The sequence below is a fragment of the Diabrotica undecimpunctata genome, chromosome 1 (genome assembly GCF_040954645.1).
Source record: "Diabrotica undecimpunctata isolate CICGRU chromosome 1, icDiaUnde3, whole genome shotgun sequence".
Taxonomy (NCBI): Eukaryota; Metazoa; Arthropoda; class Insecta; order Coleoptera; family Chrysomelidae; genus Diabrotica; species Diabrotica undecimpunctata.
In genome coordinates this window covers 150,652,889-150,673,832 of record NC_092803.1, presented here as the reverse complement: position 1 = coordinate 150,673,832, position 20,944 = coordinate 150,652,889, and the positions used below count along the sequence as shown (strand labels likewise).

General features: G+C 32.6%; 1 protein-coding gene across 1 annotated transcript in view; it reads right to left on the bottom strand.

Annotated features, from left to right (window-relative positions):
- The window catches only part of LOC140432363 (lipase 3-like), a 26,277-nt gene extending 5,963 nt beyond the window's left edge, over nucleotides 1-20,314 (bottom strand). The window contains exons 1-6 of the mRNA XM_072520211.1: nucleotides 20,061-20,314; nucleotides 15,998-16,326; nucleotides 11,341-11,587; nucleotides 8,593-8,763; nucleotides 5,880-5,964; nucleotides 5,616-5,758 (exon numbers count right to left, since the gene is read on the bottom strand). Of these exons, the coding sequence (XP_072376312.1) occupies nucleotides 5,616-5,758; nucleotides 5,880-5,964; nucleotides 8,593-8,763; nucleotides 11,341-11,587; nucleotides 15,998-16,326; nucleotides 20,061-20,222 (1,137 nt within the window). The 5' untranslated portion in view covers nucleotides 20,223-20,314. The remainder of the gene's footprint in view (nucleotides 1-5,615; nucleotides 5,759-5,879; nucleotides 5,965-8,592; nucleotides 8,764-11,340; nucleotides 11,588-15,997; nucleotides 16,327-20,060) is intronic.
- Between the last annotated feature and the right edge of the window lie 630 nt (nucleotides 20,315-20,944).

Below are 20,944 nucleotides of genomic sequence, written 5' to 3'. Positions count from 1 at the left end.
GTTGTTTTCCGGGTTTGACTCCGCGTTAAATATTTTTGGTTTTTAGAAAAACCATTGTTTTGACGACGTTTCGGCAAGGTCACACTTGCCATTGTCAAGTCAGATTCTGCTTCGTCTTGATGTTACAGGCGAACTGATTTCTCGGTCGCTGCACGCTGAGTTTAAATATCTTGTTGCGCTTCTTGTCATTGGTCCTGTGCGCAGAGTGGGCGTGGTCTTCTTCGCTATTTTAATTTTTACGTTTTTCTGCAGAATTGTTTTCCACGTATTTGGGAGTCTTTGGGCATCATCTCTGGTGTTTAAATTTTTCGGATGTTTTTCGATCTCTATGGCTTCTCTGATTACACGTTTGGCCTTATTTTCGATGTTGGCTAGCATTGTTGTTCCATTTAAGTCTATTTTATGTCCTGTGTTTATGACATGTTGTGCTAGGGATGAAGTTTTTTCTTTTCTTTCGATGGCGTTTCGATGTTCTTCGCGTCTAACCTGTATCCTTCGATTTGTTTGTCCGATGTACGATTTATCGCAGTCTTCACATGGGATCCTGTATACGCCTTGATTTTCTAATGCAACTTTTGTTTTTGCTGATGGTAATATGGTTGCTATTTTTCTGTCGGTGTTAAAAATAGTTTCTATTTTGTTTTTTCTTAGAACTCTGCTGATTTTGTCTGTCGTACCCTTTATATAGGGCAGGATAGTTTTACCGACTGGTTTTTCTTCTTTTTCTGGATCTTTGCTGTTGTTTCGGGATTTATGTGCTTTTTCAATCATGAACATGGAGAAACCATTTTTTCTTAGACTTGTTTTGACTTTGTGCATTTCTTCATTCTTATGGTCCTCATCTGCCAGTTTCTCAGATCTTGTTATTAAGGTTTTTATTACCGAATTTAATTGTGCAGGATGATGGTGTGAGTCTGCGTGTAAGTACCTGTCAGTATGGGTTGGTTTTCGGTATACTGTATGTCCTATGCTTCCATCTTCTTTCTTAATAACTAACACATCTAGGAATGGAAGTTGTTGGTTATTCTCCCGTTCCATGGTAAACTGTATTTTTGGATGGATATTGTTAATGTGTTGTAGAAATTTATTAAGTTTCTCTTCTCCGTGCGTCCAGATAATAAATGTGTCGTCAACATACCTAAGCCACAGTTTGGGTTTATGCTCTGCTGTTTCTATTGCTTTTGATTCCATATCTTGCATAAAAAGGTTGGCTATTACGGGGGACAGTGGTGAACCCATCGGTGCTCCTTCGACTTGTTTGTACCTCTGGTCCTTGTAGATGAAGTAGGTGTTGTTTAAGCAATGCCTCGTTAAGTTTAGTGTATCCTGTGGTATTGGATATTTTCTATGTATAATTTCTAATGTTTCTTCTACTGGGACATTGGTGAATAATGAGATTACATCAAAGCTTTTTCGACCGTATCAAGGACTTCAAGCACTTTATCGACCGTATCAAGGACGTTATTCTGGAACCTGAACACTTATTAGTGAGCTTTGATGTAATCTCATTATTCACCAATGTCCCAGTAGAAGAAACATTAGAAATTATACATAGAAAATATCCAATACCACAGGATACACTAAACTTAACGAGGCAATGCTTAAACAACACCTACTTCATCTACAAGGACCAGAGGTACAAACAAGTCGAAGGAGCACCGATGGGTTCACCACTGTCCCCCGTAATAGCCAACCTTTTTATGCAAGATATGGAATCAAAAGCAATAGAAACAGCAGAGCATAAACCCAAACTGTGGCTTAGGTATGTTGACGACACATTTATTATCTGGACGCACGGAGAAGAGAAACTTAATAAATTTCTACAACACATTAACAATATCCATCCAAAAATACAGTTTACCATGGAACGGGAGAATAACCAACAACTTCCATTCCTAGATGTGTTAGTTATTAAGAAAGAAGATGGAAGCATAGGACATACAGTATACCGAAAACCAACCCATACTGACAGGTACTTACACGCAGACTCACACCATCATCCTGCACAATTAAATTCGGTAATAAAAACCTTAATAACAAGATCTGAGAAACTGGCAGATGAGGACCATAAGAATGAAGAAATGCACAAAGTCAAAACAAGTCTAAGAAAAAATGGTTTCTCCATGTTCATGATTGAAAAAGCACATAAATCCCGAAACAACAGCAAAGATCCAGAAAAAGAAGAAAAACCAGTCGGTAAAACTATCCTGCCCTATATAAAGGGTACGACAGACAAAATCAGCAGAGTTCTAAGAAAAAACAAAATAGAAACTATTTTTAACACCGACAGAAAAATAGCAACCATATTACCATCAGCAAAAACAAAAGTTGCATTAGAAAATCAAGGCGTATACAGGATCCCATGTGAAGACTGCGATAAATCGTACATCGGACAAACAAATCGAAGGATACAGGTTAGACGCGAAGAACATCGAAACGCCATCGAAAGAAAAGAAAAAACTTCATCCCTAGCACAACATGTCATAAACACAGGACATAAAATAGACTTAAATGGAACAACAATGCTAGCCAACATCGAAAATAAGGCCAAACGTGTAATCAGAGAAGCCATAGAGATCGAAAAACATCCGAAAAATTTAAACACCAGAGATGATGCCCAAAGACTCCCAAATACGTGGAAAACAATTCTGCAGAAAAACGTAAAAATTAAAATAGCGAAGAAGACCACGCCCACTCTGCGCACAGGACCAATGACAAGAAGCGCAACAAGATATTTAAACTCAGCGTGCAGCGACCGAGAAATCAGTTCGCCTGTAACATCAAGACGAAGCAGAATCTGACTTGACAATGGCAAGTGTGACCTTGCCGAAACGTCGTCAAAACAATGGTTTTTCTAAAAACCAAAAATATTTAACGCGGAGTCAAACCCGGAAAACAACTGAAACCATATATATATATATATATATATATATATATATATATATATATATATATATATATATATATATATATATATATATATATAGACGTACCCAGGAGCTGATATAGGCTCAGATCATAACCCGGTAGTTACTGTGATAGAGGCGAGACCAAAAAAGATTAGAAGACCACACAGAAAGGCACTAGATTTAAATAAACTTATATATATATACAAAAATATACGACAAGAAACAGGAGAAGAAATAAATGAAAACCTCCTTTCAGTGCAGCAACAAATTAACGATACAAACAACGTTAACCAAAAATTAAAGTACATAAATACAGCTATACAAACAGCAGGAAAGAAACATCTTACAAAAATAACAACAAAGAATAAGGGGTGGATGACACAAGATATACTAGACTTGATGAAACAAAGAAGAAAGATGAAGAATTTCCCAGACAAATACAAAGAAATAAATAAACACATAAAAAAGAGAATAAAAGAAGCCAAAGAGGAGTGGATTAAGGAACAATGTGAAGAAGTGGAATCCTATGAGAAAAAGTACGATGCGTTCAATATGCATAAAAAAGTAAAAGAGATAACAGGAAGCATAAAGAAATGCCAAATAGGTAAACTTAAAGACAAAGATGAAAATCTTATTGTAGATCTAGAGAATAAAATAAAAATATGGACAGAATATCTGAATGAATTATTTGAAGACGATAGAAACAACTTAACTCAGATAATCAATGCAACTGGGCCAGACATATTGAAAGAAGAAGTAGAATAAGCAATAAGAAACGCTAAATTCCTACAGAACTGTTGAAGCTTTTGAATGATAAATCCGTAACCATAATATTAAATTTTGCAGCGAGGAGGTAAAACATTCTCCCCTCCACTTTCCTATGTCGATCTCTCGAAAGTAACTTCGTTTAGGAAGGTTTTAAGTTTGGATGTTTATTTGGATGTTTGGAGGTTTAATTAAGTTAAAATTGGATGAATTTTATAGCTATAAAATTCAATATAAAGTTTAGATTCTCATTCAAAATTTGTGCAAATTTTACTTCTTAATGTTTATAAACAATGGAGATATAATTGACAAAAAAATTGTCGCTAACTTCGTTCCTATTGTTCATAGAAGGTTTATTTTTTTTGTTAAATGTGAGTTTTTTTACCAGCTATCTAATGGTTGTACGTACAAGTCTGTAGCTTTAAAAATATAGAAGTTATTACAATTGTTTTTTAGTAAAAAACATACCCCTTTTTCAAACATTTATTTTGTAAATAATTTCGATGAAACCTCAATATTCATTTAACTTTTGAGATAGTTAAGATAGATAAGTCTTAAAGAATGCTATGAAATTTGTTAAATGTGTCTAGCATCATTCATAGGGCAAGTTCAATGGTTTAAATAATTAGTCCTAGGGATAAACAAATTGAATAACTTTTAAACTATTTGACCGATCGGGGGGAAATTTCGCACAAATTTAAAGGACGGTAACTGTTTTTTTGCAAATATCCCCGTAAATTATTTATCAATTTTAATTGAAAAAACGGGAAAATAAAGATATTCTTGATATAAAAAAATGGTATAAATATTGTTTATATAAATTATAAAGGAAAAAACTTATAGATAAAAAATCACATTCTGACCATAAATTATTGTTTAAAAAAAACGCAAGCTAAAAATAGGAGTATCTTTTTATCTATTCGTCATCTAGTAACCCCCACCTATGTCTTAAAAGCTTCAGATATCTGCGAAACATTTTGCCGTGAAATCGATGATTTTTGTATAACCAGACTGGGCTAAATACCAACTACAACATTTCTTGAATTTACTGCAGTTAATATCATGTACTCACATTTGTGTCACATGCTAGAATAAAATTAATGTATTTTTGTAAGTACGCATACGTAACTTACTATTTATATTTATACAATTGTTAAATATTTCTTTGTTTGAATATATATTTTTAAGTCTCATACACAAGTGGTGCTACTTTTATAGTAGCTCTACTTCAGTTAGTTCTTATGTTTATTTAGTATTTAGTATGCTTTTAAGTATACATACATATTTAAATAACACATCACCAAATACCGGCGATATACCTAGCCAAGATATGTACTGTCATAAGTAACGTTTGAATTTTTATTATTTCATCACAAAGAGTGTTTTATTATTTTAATTGAATTTTGCCTATATGTGACATTGAATAATATTATTATTTTAAACATTTCAAATGGCATACCAGAATATATTCTATATCGTATTCTGGAAGACATTTAAATTCTCTTTTATTCCATATATAATATTCCAATCAACATACTTAGGGTGTAGGTGATACCCAGTCTGCTGAAAGACATTCTACTTTTACTTTGTACTTTGTTCAAGGTATTCTTATGTTACAGACCTTCGTTGAGGTTATTATAACAATTTACATTGGGGTATTTCTTTAATCTTTAATACTATTCTTATTGGTGCTTTTTTGATCTGATATAACTATACAAAGTACTACTACTACTACTTTTTCAAACATTTTGTGTTACTAATGGTAAATCATCCGCGAACTTAAACCTGTTTAAATATTTTCTGTTTTTTTTGCGTAAAAACTATACGATGTTCTAAAGTTTGTCATTTTCTAAGTAGTCATTAATATCCGCCCTGATGTTTCGTGTCCGTTGTTCGGTATCCATATAACCTATTTTAAAAATTAATGATGTATATATTTACCTTAACGGCTACCATATAGTCATTTTGGGAGTAATAAAGTGCAATCGGTGCAGTAATGGCCGACAGATTGTAGTCCGGCGGGACTGATGAATTATACTTTTCTAAATTACCTAATAATTTATAATCGTATCTTCGGAATTTACCTAAAACATATTTTTACTAGTTTTAATTTATATTTTTATTAAAATAATTAATCTTCTGCGATATATGGATTACTTGATCTTGTATATCTTAGGTACATCTTGTTTAAGAAAAATATTTTACCTGACACAATTTCTTGTCCATAATGTATAGCCATTTTTGAAGATATTCCGGCTGGTGCATTGGACAATATTATTGGTACAAATGTCTGAAAATAAGAATATATATATATATATATATATATATATATATACATAAGGCATATGAAAATATTGTCATTAAGTAGCTTTAGAAATCTGGCAGGCAATTGTAGGAATCTATTTTTTTAATATTTAGTATTTTCAATCAAATTTAGTAAATTCAATAGTAGTCAATTAAATCAAATTTAGTAAAATGTATAGTAACTAATAGACTACTACTACTACTACTTGTCGGTTTATAATGTTCTTCGCCGTTTTCCGACTTCCAATCGCCACTTAGACCGATTGTTCCATAGATCTTCCTCTATGGCCCTCTTTCTCAGTTCTTTATTTATTCCTTCGCTCCAACTTTTTCTCGGTCTACCTCGTTTTCTCTTTCCTTCTGGTTGCCACTTTAGTATTTCTTTTGGCATTCGTTGTTCGTCCATTCTTTGTATGTGTCCGAACCAGATAGGTTGTTTTGTTGTTAGGTCATCTGTGATTGTGCGTTTGATTCCCATTATTTTTCTAATGCGTTCGTTGGTAATCCTTTCTCTTCTAGATCTTCCTGCGGCTCTTCTCCAAAAATCCATTTCCGCCGCTTTCAGCGTTGACAGTGTTCTTTCTTTTAGTGGTCATACCTCACAGCTGTATAAAGTGATACTTTCTACTATAGTCTCATATATCCTCTTTTTATTTTCTTTGCTGATGGATTGGTCCCATAAAATGGTGTTAGTGTGATGGCTTTTCTCCTTGACGTATTTCTCTCTCTTATGGCTTTGTCCAATGTTCCATCTTCAGAAATAGTGATACCTAGGTATTTGTAGTCACAGCAGTGCTTTATCGTAGTGTTATCGTCTAATATGAGATCTTTTTGTTCTGCTCCAATGCACAGGTATTCGGTTTTCTTTTTATTTACTTCTAGAACCCATATATCATACTCTTTAATTAATTTTCGTGCCATATAGTTTAAATCGTCATAATCTTAAGCCATTATTACTTGATCGTCTGCAAAGTTAAGCGTATATACCATAGTATTGGTGAGCGGTATCCCCATTGTTCTGCATTTTTGTTTCCATCTTTTTAAAGCACTTTCGAGGTATATTTTAAATAAAGTGGGAGACAAGCAACATCCTTGCTTTAATCCTTTTGATGTTATAAATCCTGTTGTTATTTGTGTCCCTGCTTTTATCTTTGTTATTGGTTGGTTGTGTAGCACTTTGACGGCTTTTATTAATTCTATCTTAATATTTGTCCTTTCCATTGATTGCCACAGCTTCTTCAGTGGAACGCTGTCGTAGGATTTCCGTAGGTCGACGAACAACATATGAATCTCTTGATTCCTTGCCATTTTTTTTTCTATTATCTGGGTCTAGGAGAAAATGTGGTCAATAGTGGATCGACCCGTACGAAATCCTGCTTGTTCTTCTGCTTCATAATCTAAGTATTCTCTTTCGATTCGGTTCTTTAACACCTTTCCATATATTCGACTCATAGATCCGGTTACAGCTATTCCTCGGTAATTTTCACAATTATTTTTATCACCCTTATTATGTATAGTGCTGAGGTATGATATCTTCCATTCCGTAGGGATTTCGCTTGTGTTTATGCATTCTTGAAAAAGTTGTCGAAGGCATTCTCCGGGTATATCTCCTGGTCCGGGTGCTTTGTTCCTCTGTTGTTAATCTTATTGGCGAGCCAACTATTGAATTTCTATCTTGGTTTTGATTTCTACGTTCCTGAAATTCGACTCTATTCTCTACCAAAAGTCCTTTGAACTACTCTTCCCAGTCTTCAGGTTTTATGCTCTGTATTACTTCTTTATTCTTTTCTTTTGTGAATTTTTTTATCAGTTTCCAGCTTTCTGTGCTTCTGGTTCCTTCTAGATAAGTATTTATTCGTTGACAGTTTCTTTCCCAAGACTCGTTCTTCTTCTTAGAGATTTTCCTTCGTACTTCTGCTTGTTTTTCCTTATATTTTATTTTGTCTTGTAATGATTTAGAACTTAAATATTGTTGGTATAGTTGTCTTTTACATTTTATTTCTTCCTCTATTTAGTTATTCCACCACTATGGTTTGTTTACCTTGGATTTTATATAGTATCCCATTGCTTCAAATGCTGCTTCGTGTAAACAGTTTTTTATATGTTTAACTAATAGACTAAGATTGGTAAAACCAGTTGGAGGAAGATCTTTAGGAGGGCCTAGAAAATGGTTGAAAGATGCAGTCAAAGAGGATCTGGAGAAAATGGAACTGAGACAATGGAAAATAGTGGCAAGGGACAGTCAAGAAAGGAAGTCATGATGATGATGATGATGGAGTCATACTTGGATTAATTGGCTATGCGATTCGTTGCTTCAAAGTCTGTTCCACGTGTTTTGTAAGATTCCAATTTCACGATTTTTGCAGCTGTGTTTTAGAAGCAGGTCGATGGGTCTACTTAAAATCAAAGTGATAATAGTTGTATTAATAACCCTTTCAGTGCAGTGTATAATAGTAGGGTGTTGTCCTGTGCGGCAATACTTTTTTTTAATTAAATTTTAAAAGTTTTAGTTTACTGAGTTGTATGGTCTTAATGAAACAGATACCGCACAGTAGACGATTTATAGATTTTTAGGTGTGATTAAAATTAGGTTCAATAAAATTTATATACTTACCCTGTCAAATTGTCTATTATTAAACCCACTAGAGAAAAACGCTGCTAATGCCCCGATCTCTTGGGCTGCTGGTATAACATCAGTTAACACAATATATAATTTGGCAAGTTCTGTATAAATCCAAGAATACGATAGTAGACTATGAATATTTAAAATATCCACTAGTAGTAACTGCAACAAAAAACTAAATATTATATACAGTATATAGGGTCTTCTTCTTCTTAAAGTGCCTATCCGTTCCGGATGTTGGCGATCATCACGGCTATCTTTACTTTATTTATTGCAGCTCGGAACAGTTCAGTGGTTGTCGTGTTATACAACTTTCGTAAATTTTGAAGCCAGGAAATGCGTCTTCTTCCCGGTCCTCTCTTACCATTTACTTTCCCTTGGAGAATCAGCTGGAGAAGTATATAGGGTGATCGCGTTAATATTCGTAAAAAATATTAAGCTAATCAGTATACAGCTCTACATTCATTAAGTCCTTAACAGGCGCTCAATATTTTTTCTTTTATTATTTTATTTTGGTCGTGGCATATAGCAACTTATAAATGATTATTTTTTTTAGTCTATGTTTTATATAGATATTTTTGAATAATGTGGGTAAACACACAAGGGAATGTCAATTTAACATTTCAAAATATATAAATTTCAGCGGTAAATATAGATAACACTTAAATTTCTTTGGAAAGTTTTCAAACAAAAAGGTTAATATTTCCGCCCATGAGATCTAGACGAACAGGCATGTGTAGAAATAATAATAATATAATACATAATAATAATAATAATATATCCAGCTTAAGGCGAAGCTTATTCATCTGTTGTACATGAATGATTTGAAATTAATAGCTTCCACTCGAAACCACCTAGATCAGATGCTAAAAACTGTAGAAACTTTCTCAAATGATATTAGTATGCATTTTGGACTAGATAAGTGGCCAAAACATCGAGGCAATGGGTGAAAATGATATGTGCAAATATCTCGGAGTAAAACAAGCGCGGAAAATTGACCATAAACAAATGAAAACTGAATTAACTTCGGAGTTCGTGCGAAGAGTAAGACATCTAAATCGTTCATATCTGAATAGTGAAAATTTGTATAAGATATTAAACACGTACGCCTGTTCCACGCTTAGCTACTCATTTGGTATTATATAGTGGTCAAAAACGGATATAGAGGTCTTCAGCGGAAAGTAAGAACACTCCGCACAAAGGCGCAAAAACATCATCCACGCAGTGCAGTAGAGAGAACAACATTACCGCGGTATCAAGGGGGAGGAGGACTTATGGATATAGGTGAGGAACTGGATAAACAAATTGCTAATTTAAGAACTTATTTTCAGGTACAGGCTGAGACATTAACTTTACATCAAGCAATTTGCGCAGTAGATGATGCAACGCCGCTTAAACTGAGGGAACAAGAAATGCACATAAACCATCTGACTCAGCAAGAAAAAATGCTTACCTGAATCAGTAAACCTCTGCATGGGCGACATCTCAATGAGATCAGCCAAGAATATGTCGACAATACAGCGTCGAACTATTGGTTGACATCAGGAAAGATGTTTCCCGAGACTAAGGGCTTTTTACTTGCCATTCAGGATCAGGTTATTTCAACTAAAAATTACCTGAAATATATTGTTAAAGATCCTCAAGTCCAAAATGACAAATGCCGATATGGATGCTAAGCCCAAGAAACCATCCAGCATCTTACCGGGGGCTGCTAGGCATTTGTCACTACTGATTATAAAGAACGCCATGACTCAGTAGGAAAGATTATCCACCAAGAACTAGCTGACAAACTGGGACTTCTCCAAACCGACCATCTTCCTTATTATCAATACGTCCCTGACAGATTGCTTGAAAATGACAACTACAAGCTATACTGGGTCCGCACTGTGCTTAAAGACCAACCAGTGGCGCATAATAGACCGGATCTCATACTAGTTAATAAACTTACTAGGCAAACAACGATTATTGATGTGGCGATGCCCAAGACCAATAATTTACGTGTTAAATATAACGAAAAGATCGCCAAGTACAGAGATCTAGAAATACAAATCAGGAGACAATGGAAAATGGAAAGTACCCAGACAGTCCATATTATTCTATCTACTAATGGTGTTATTCCCAAAAACCTCCTAGCGAACATAAAACAGCTGGGTCTAAATGAACATCTTTATAAGGCCATGCAGAAAGCTGTACTCCTCGCGACGTCCAGATGTTTACGAAAATTTTTGGGAGATACTCCAGCACTCACTCACTCACTCACTCACCGAGGGCTTGATAACACGGAAAGAGTCCCACCAGAGCTCAATCCCTTTGATACCGTAGGTATCTGGGATGAGTGAATTTTTCCCTTGGAGGGAGTGTGAGCCGTATGGCTAAATCTGGAAAATATTACTCCAAAATAACTAGGAAATATAATTAAAAATATTTTAAGCTCTACAAAAAATGTATCCAATTAGGTCGTGGATTGGGATTTAAACTAGAATTATATTTCTATTTATCATCAGTTGTAATATTTTAAGTAATCATAACTCTAAATCAAGTGACGTATGTGCGTTTTATACAAAAATCTCTTAAAAAATCCCTGGTAATTTGAATAAACATTTTAAATTATGCCCTGAAGTAAACTTTTTATTACATTGTATTTAGAAGTTATATTGGTTAAAATTGGTTAACAACTTTTTAAACAATTTTAAGAGTTATTTTTAGTTTAAATGGACCACACTTTATATTAAAACTTACTTCTAAAATATCAAGATATTGGCTCACAATCCTCAAATTCGTCGAACTCATGTGATTCATATAAGCAACCGGAGCTAGTGCTGACATTAAAGCGATCTTCTCATTATATTCTGGTCTTAAAGCTGCCATGGCAAAAAACTGAGATGTTCCTTGAGAATGTCCTATATAAAATATCTTTTTCTGCCCAGTGTTATTGACTATATAGTCAATTTTTGCTGGCAGATCGTAGTAACCACATGTGTCGAAACTAAAAGAAAAATAAAACAAAATTAAGAAGTAATTTATTATGTTGATTCTCTCAATATTGCAGATATCATTTGTATTCCTAGTTATAAGGTTCTTTTAGGAAACCAGGATGCAGAGGATTCTCCTTCTATCGCAGATTTCTTGGGTCTTCCTTGTTTTTTGCGGTTAAGTGGTTTTCATTTGATGAATCAATGATCAATGTTCAATAAAAATACTACGTTCTGCAATAAATATAATTTTAAAAAATGTATCGGTTCTTTTAATTGTTAAGATTTTCATAAATGTATATAATACTTATATAATTTTTTAAAAAGCATTTTTTCATCCATTAGGTACGTACTAATTTATTCAATTATGCATTAAGTGAAAACTTCATAAAGTTTTTGTTGTTTAATTTTTTTAATTCAGCAGATATTTTCTGGCCTTGAAAATTTACTGTCTTTTATTTATTTTATAACGTTTTTTATTTTACTAAATTTTAACGTCATTTTGTCATCTTTAATGTTTTACCTCTGTCGATAGGAACGAAACCAGAATATTCACAAAAACGATGGAGGATTACAACAAAATTAAGGATGATTTAAATAACCAAATAGCTAATTTATACTTATTCCAGGAAAGAAGAAATCACAAAGAAGGTAGTAATGCGAGCAGCTCCAGGAATGGATATTCAAAAAATGGAGAGTGAACTTAACCACTCCGAAATTACAGCAAAAATTATAGCCATGAAACCAAAAGATGTAAATAAAACAGAATTCTTATACCTTCTCCAAGTTCCGAAAACTCAGGATATTAAGAAAGTTAAGGAGATATTAGAACTACAAAACATTAGAGTACGTTAAGATGCCTATAGCAAACTTGCAAGAGCTACTCAATGCTGTAATTGCCAAGCAGTTGAAACATGACTTTCTAACATAGCTGTAACAAATGAAGTCGTAAATAATGTTAATTCTAATGATGATATTACTAAAAAAGTACAGTCAGAAAAAGAAAAAATTCAAGTTATGTATTAACAGGACATGAAGAAAGAATTTCAATTGCAAGAAACAGCTTCGCAGATACAGCAAAAATATTTATAAAAGACGAGGCTACAATGCCGATTAAAAGTTTAAAAATCCTACAGTACAACATAGCCTCCCTGAGGATAAGAATCAATGAACTAAGGGAAATAGTCATCATATATAATCCGGACATAATATGCCTATCTGAAACTTAACAATGATAAAAACTTAACCTTTTAGCATTACAAACTACGACGGAATTGGAATTAGAGATGCAAATAACAGAGGAGTAGCAATTTATATCAAAAATATTCTCGAATCGAAGCAGATAGCATTAAACACGCAAAGTGTTAAGAATGTATGTATTAAAATAGGAAATATTAATATTTTTTGAGTTTATAGATAATGCAGGGATAATCTCGCACATGAAGAATTAGAACACATGATGAACTCAATATATAGTAGCCGAAATAGTAGTCATTGCTGAAGATTTGAACGCTAATCACACAGTTTGGGGCTGTGAAGACATCACTTCTACAGGTAAAGATCTTTGAAGATATTGTGACGATAGAAATATTCGTACCGGATAAACCAACTAGAATTAGCCCATTACCAAGATTTAACGACTCTATACTCGACATTTTTGTCACAAAAGGACTCATAGAGAGACCACTACGAATGCAGTTCCGATCACAAACCGGTAACCGGAATAATGATCTCAAGAATCAACTTACCAACAATAAAATCGTTTAAATGATAAAATTTTAAAGATACAAATGGGTCGAATTACAGAAGACAGCTTAACGAAATAAACATAAAAAGAGAATTGGAATCCGAAGAAGCAGTGGAAATAAAAATAGTATAAATCACAAGAAAAATACAACAGGCAATGGAAAACAATATTCCGAAAGTATACACTAACAACAGAGGTCTAAACATCCCGAACGAGCTGGAAGAGATAATGAAAGAAAGAATCAGGACCAGAAGAACTTACCAAAGAGCAAGAAGAATAGAATTTAAAATAAAGAAAGAAGAAATAAGAACAAAACTGAGAAGTCTCACCGAGAACAAATGGCATAGCAATAACAGTAATAACAATAACAAAATAACAGAAAGAAACGAATTTTTAGTAGAAGAAGATAATCTTAATCCAACTGAAGTTGCTAAAATAATACGTAAAATAAAATGAAATAGAGCTTCAGAAGTACAGGAAATTTTCTACATCTACAAATTTTGCTTAGAGAAAGCGCATTTTCCGAATAACTGGAAATATGCAAAAATCATACTTTTACAAAAGCCAAGAAAGGACGGAAGAAGACCTGGAAGCTATACCAATATCCCTACTATAGTGCTTTGGAAAAATTCTAGAAAAAATCATCTCCAAGAGGCTGACGAAGCAAGCAAAAAGAAGAAGAGTGGTCCAAGAAGACCAATTTGGATTCAGATCAGGAAGAAACTGTGAACTACAATTAGCAAGAGTCACCAGTAATGCCAAAATACTTTCAACAGAAAACATAAAACAGGAATGGCCATACTCGACATAGAAAAGCCTACGATACAGTATGGCAAAAGCCTTTATCTACAAAATAGACAGAGCTAGATTAGACAGAGCTAGACTCACATTTACCTAATAGAACTTTTCAAGTTTCAGCTGACCAAAAGATGTACAGGATAAAAGAAGTCTACAAGGGGATGCCACAAGGTAGTATACCCATTATATAAAATATTTTTGTTTCAGACTTCGATCGATTATCTGATCAGGATTTAGCCAGGTAATTGCTGAAGACAACCAAATAGGGAAGTAGGTACGATGCCTTATAATAAAGTACCTACAGAAGATGTCCAGGAGTTATTAATAGAAAAAATCATACAGTTCCACACAGAAAGCGGTGCATTTGCGAAACGCCAAAGACGACTAAAATATCTTTAATATAAAAATTTATAAGTAATATGTTCTATTTAATTAGGCAATAAACGTTTTTTTTATTATTATTTTATTATATAATCGAGTTCCGCCAGAGTACTAATCTGGTGGGAGCTTCACTGGATCTTTGAGTGTTGACTGAGGGCCAACAGTCCAGAATTCTATCAAAGTGTTGATCTGGTAACAACTCCACTGATCCTAGGATATTGACCAAGGGCCAACCGCTTCTGCTGGAGTGTTGATCTAGTAGCAGCTCCTTACTGGTCCACCACCTAACCTAACCTATTAGTGTTGCTCTGAGATAGACTTGTTCCGTGCCTAAGTGTTGATTAGTCACTTCCCTCTCCTTCTATTGGGTGTTAATTGATCCGTCCACCTCTAACCCATAATTCCTTTTCTTTAGCGGTGTGTATTAACACACCCTATTTTCGTTTCCATTTTTATGACATTATATTTTATTTTTCTCAGGCACTCAACAGTGAGTCATCGCGCCATGCGTCGACACCGTTGATGCTATAATTGACGTTTAAATTTTGTACATATTATCTACAATGTAATTTTATGTTTTTATTTATTTATTTCGAATAAGTTTTTATTTAAATTAAACCTGTTTTACTGAGTCTGCTGTCTAAAAGTCAGTACACAGTTTCTATAGCTCATTATGATTGAGAAGTACAATTTTTTTTATTTTAATTATTATTCATATAAATAATTATGAGGTGAGGCTATCAATATACTACAATAAAAGATATAAAATGTAATTCTCAATACAATTCACTGCGATTTAATCCCATATAAAGTAATATATAAATAATGGCGGTTTCCGTTACTTTTACATTTCTTAAAGTAAAGTGTAAGTCCAGATATTTCATGGCTGCCTATTCTGATATTGAAATAACCCAGCAAAATAATTTTGTTGGAATGTTTGGCTTTGTCATTTCTATTTTGTGTTTCACCATAAAACACATCTCATGATTTTGGTATGTCTGCGGTATAGACACTGAGTAAATGGAGAACAGTTTTATTTAGATTGATATTTACTTTGATGACTTTATTGTCACATGTACTACATCAGAGATGGCCGGAAAGGAAATAGAGAATGTTAAAGTATTAAGGAACATAAAAAAGAAAGATTGAAGTTCTAAAATAAAAACGATTTTAACATATTTATAATAACATATTTCTTATGAAATGTAAAAATATGGTTAATTCTAACATTCAATGTGAGCAAAAAATCTAAAAGATCAGTTGGAAGGAGAACATCTTACTGGCTAAAAATCTGCTACTAAAATACCATATATATATACCAGCAGTGTCAAAAATATTTTAATTTATAAACATTGTAGCTAAAGAAACATAAGTCGCATCTTTAACTAAATAGAATCTTTTATTAATTAACATACGAATCAGGTCTACGTCTACGAATACAGTCTACGAATTAGTTTAATCATTTATTAAGGAAATTGTCAGAGAAACAAAAATTTACCTGTAATCATAATATTCTACATCAGTATCAGGATTTAATGTCTCATGCATCCTAGACCAAGTAGTTCCTCTATTATTTCCTAACCAAACGTCATATCCTTCGTCTGCCAACATCAGCGCAATTGATTTATTTGGGCCATAATTTACAAAATCCATGGCACTACTTAGTAGACCATGCATAAGAAGAACAGCTGGTTTATGTTTATCTGTTGTGTTAGCATGCGTTCCATTTTGGCCTCCCAACAACCGTTGCATTCGAAGGATATAACCATCTTCGGTTTTGACCCAATGAGTTTCTACTGGATAGTCATATTTGGCCAAGAATTGATACTAAAACATTTAACCATTATAATTAACTATAAATAATGGTTACTATTTGAATAATAAAAAATCGTTTACAATGCCTTATCATAAGTAATCAAATAAGTGAAATGAGATGGCTTGCGTCTGACAAAGTAACTACAGTCGATCACATTGAATACTATTCAGAAAAATACAGTTCAAAACACAAAAGTGGTGTAGCAGTATTGGTGATGAAGTAAACAGAAAAAGCTGTAAAAAACGTTTTCCTATTTTTATACAGGAAATACTGTTACAAATACAAATAACAACAATAAATGTGAATATCTCACAAGAATATGTACCCACACAAGACTATGGAGAGAAAGAAATATATTTTCAGGATTTTGAAAAATATAGCATCTACAAAGAAACACGAGCTTAATATTGTCATGGAGATTTTAATGCGAAGATTGGCGAAAGAGAACAGGAAGATATCATAGGAAAATAATGATCTGGAAATACGAAATGACAGAGAAGATATGTTGGTATCTTCATCATCATTCTGGATTCACAATCCTGCGTGGGTCCTATTCTCCTCAAGAACTTCCCTCCAGTCGTCCCTATCCATCGCATTTCTCCGCCAAGCACGTATTCTCATATTTCATGTCTTCATCGATGTTATCGAAGACCCAGAGTCTTCTTTTTCTTCTCTGAAAATCGTTACTTTAACAAAAAAAGAAGTCATGACATCTTAACTACTTTTTTTCTACCTCCTCTAGTTTTCGGTATACCCTACAAAACACCAATTTGGGACACCCTGTACCGGGCTTCTCATTATATTTTGACCCCCACTTATTTTCTTTAATTTCGGGAATACAAAAAAAGTTTCAAATAAAAGTTGCAATATTATATCTGTACCGACCAACAATGTAGCAACAGACCAAATTTTATATACAGGGAGTGCCCAATAAAATGCATCTTCAATATTTCATATGGGACACCCTATATTTTTTATAGTTTTGAGTAGCCCTGTATTTCCTGATTACCAATATATAACATTGTGTAGCATTAGTTTTGTTCTATAATGGCATATGGTACTATAAGAAGGTAACCATAGGTGGCTATGAAACTGACATTTCAAAATGAAAGAATTATTAATTTATTATAAACTGTCAGTCGTCATACCGAAATGGATTATACTGCAGGTGAAAAAGTAGATATATTCTCAATTTATGTAAAAAATAATAAAAACAAGCAAGCAGCAAGAAGAGAATATAGGCTGATTTATCCAGATCGACAGACTCCTTCTGCAAATACATTTTTATATAATTATCGTCATGGCATAAATGAAAAAATGTTTGAACGGAAGAAACGTACTATCGTAGGAAATGATGATGAAGATCTTAATACTTTGCTTTACTTTGAAGGTAAAAATTTAATACTTAAATAATAGATTAAATCCATAATAACATTTTTATTTTAGAAAATTCCGAAACTAGTCTAAAGAGTGCTAATGCATTAGAGAAAAGTCGTGCGACGATACATAGAGTTTTAAAAAAGCACAACTATGAGCCGTATAAAATATTACCGGTACAAGAACTTACCGATGTTCATAAGAGAAAGCGTTTACAGTTCTGTCAAGACATGCACAAATTTGAACAATGATCCTAACTATTTTTATAACATTTTATGGACAGATGAATCCAATTTTTCAACTTCAGGCATTTTTAATAGAAGAAATAATCCCAAGAATATTAGTGGAGACAGAAAAATGATAGAAAAAGAAAAATTAAGCAAATAAAAAAGTCGGGAAGAAAATCAATAAATGTGTGGTGCGGAATATTTCAAAACAAAATAGTTGCACCATTGTTTTATGATTATAAATTAAGTGGGGAATCATATTTGGACACAGTCATTACAGAAGTGGATAAGTTATTAAATCAAAATTATACACAAAATCAATTAAATAGCATGGTATGGCAACAAGAAGCACCGCCACATAATGTCGTAGCCATTCAAGAACATTTAAATAATCAATTTAATGTGTGGATCGGCAATAAGGGTACCATTACATGGCCACCAAATAGTCCCGACTTAACACCATGTGATAGCTTTTTATGGGGGTTTTTAAAAGAAAAAGTGTATTTTGATTCAAATACAAATATTAACACTATCACGGCAAAAGTTCGCGCGGAAATTGAAAATTTAAATGGTCATAACTAATAACACAATATCTGATGCATTAGAAAATTTGAGACGAACATATTACTTGTGCATTGATCACAATGGAGGGCACTTTAAGCATCTATTGTAATCTTAAATGTAGTACTGTAAGTCATTAATTTTGTTGACTTTCTAAATATAATTTTTCTAAATATATTTTTTTCTTATCTTAGTATAGTATAGTAGTACCATACGCCATTATAGAACAAAACTAATGCTACACAATGTTATTTATTTGGAATCAGGAAATGCAGAGCTACTGAAAACTATAAAAAAATACAGGGTGCCCCATTTGAAATATTGAAGAATCATTTTATTGGGCACTCCCTGTATACAAAATTTGGTCTGTTTCTACACTGTTGGTCGGTACAGATAAAATAATATAACTTTTATTTGTATTCCCGAAATTAAGGAAAATAAGTGGGGGGTCAAAATATAATGAGAAACCCTGTACATATTGAATGAAGACACGTGTTGTTAAATACTAAGAGTATTTTATTCTTAAGTCTTGTTTGATGGTATTACGTTTTTGAAGGCAAAATCTTGACTATATCGTATGGGTAGAAAGCAAAAAATCTATAGAAAAATTCACTAAATGCTTTCAAGTAATTGTTCTGTTTTTTATTTCTTTGGACTGATCTATTGTAATTTTCGACATGAATACGTATTGCGTACATGTATTTAGTTATTTGTTATATGTTTCTTTGTTTTTGCTGTAGTTTTAAGGTCTTCTTTGGTAATAATGGTTTAAGTAATGACACTTAATGTTTAATCCAATTTCTTATTCAATCTTTGAGTATTTTGTAAATATTTTTTTTACTGAATCTAAGTACAATATCCTCAACATATAGCAAGTTCCTTGAAACGAGATATGCATTATCTTAATACATCGTTACCTCAACTTCAAGGTGTAACTTCATCATTACTAAAGAGGGCACTACTGGTGAAAATAGGTTTTAAGATATGTCTAAAGGAGGAGGTGAAATGGAGGGAACTACAGACTACTATCCTGCTGGGCCGGAGTACCAATCCAATTCGTGTGAATAAAAGTGGATAAATATGTAATAAAAAAAACAAATAAAGAGTTAAAAGAGCTCTTATAGAATATAGGTGACAACAATGAAAAATATATGGTCGAAATTTACCGTTTTTACAGGTATATCTTATTGTATTTGCAATTTGGATTTAAGAGTTTAAATTGGTAAATGTAGACTTGTTATGCAAGATGGGTCCACGTGTCTACGCAAGATAATTTTTTTCAAAAATTGTACAATATAACGACTGTTCATTTAGGAATTAAATAAATATATAATAGTATATGCATATTAATGTTACCAATTTATGGAAACATGTGAATTATTCTTCGAAATAAATCGCACCTTAATATCCATGGCAAAATACAGCTAAATTTTATGATGGAAAAATTCAAATGCGGCAAAAAAACTATTAAATGAACTAAAAGATTATAAGACTAAAATAATTTAATGATTTTTGATTTTAATGATAATAATACTTAAAGAAAAATGTAGTTATATATATGTAAAGTTTACTCTACTTACAATATCAAGTCCTAGATCAGAATATGGTTCGAAGACGGCATCGCTAACATTAAAAGATTTTCTATAGTTTCTTATAAAATTTCCAATAGCATCTAAGGTAGTGTTTTTACAAAAAACATCCGATATAGCCAAAAATAAAATTATTACTTTTAGTTTAAACATTTCCACTAAATTATCCGGAAACAAAAAATAATTGATATTATTGGTATTTGAAAAATATTATGATGATATTTGAAAGTGGTTTATGTTATCTAAGAAAAACACTTTTATTGTATGAAAATCAAAGATCTTAAAAAAATTACGTAAACAATTTGAAATTCAAGAACCAAGATAAACGAAACAAAAGATAAAATCGAAAGATAGTACTCATATAAGAGTTGTTTACCTATCATTAATAAATCAATAATAATTTATATATATATATATATATATATATATATACATATATTTAAAATATATTCAATAGTTGAATATCAGAGGTTTGATCGGTCAATAATTGGCAAATGTAAGTCGTCAACTACTTCATTGATTTTCTTGAATACGCTTCGCTTTTATTGTTAAAAGCATCATCAGTTCACTATAAATAATAAAAATGATCTTAGAGTATAAGTAAACAACGAACAGGGTTAATACTTACAAAAACAATTTGCAGGTTTTTTTAGATGTTATAAAAACTCTACGATAACTTAACATTAAAACTTACTAACTAAACGAGAAAAAAAAAACAAAAAACACAAGAAAAACTATAAAAGAGCACTATTGTTCACTTAATTTTGACCGATGGCTTCATTTGAATGTTGGTTTAAACTCTTTCAGCTTTCAAGGGTCAAACCACACTAATCTCTTCGATTGTTTTCTCTCGGTTGTAGGGTGTCATAATTTCA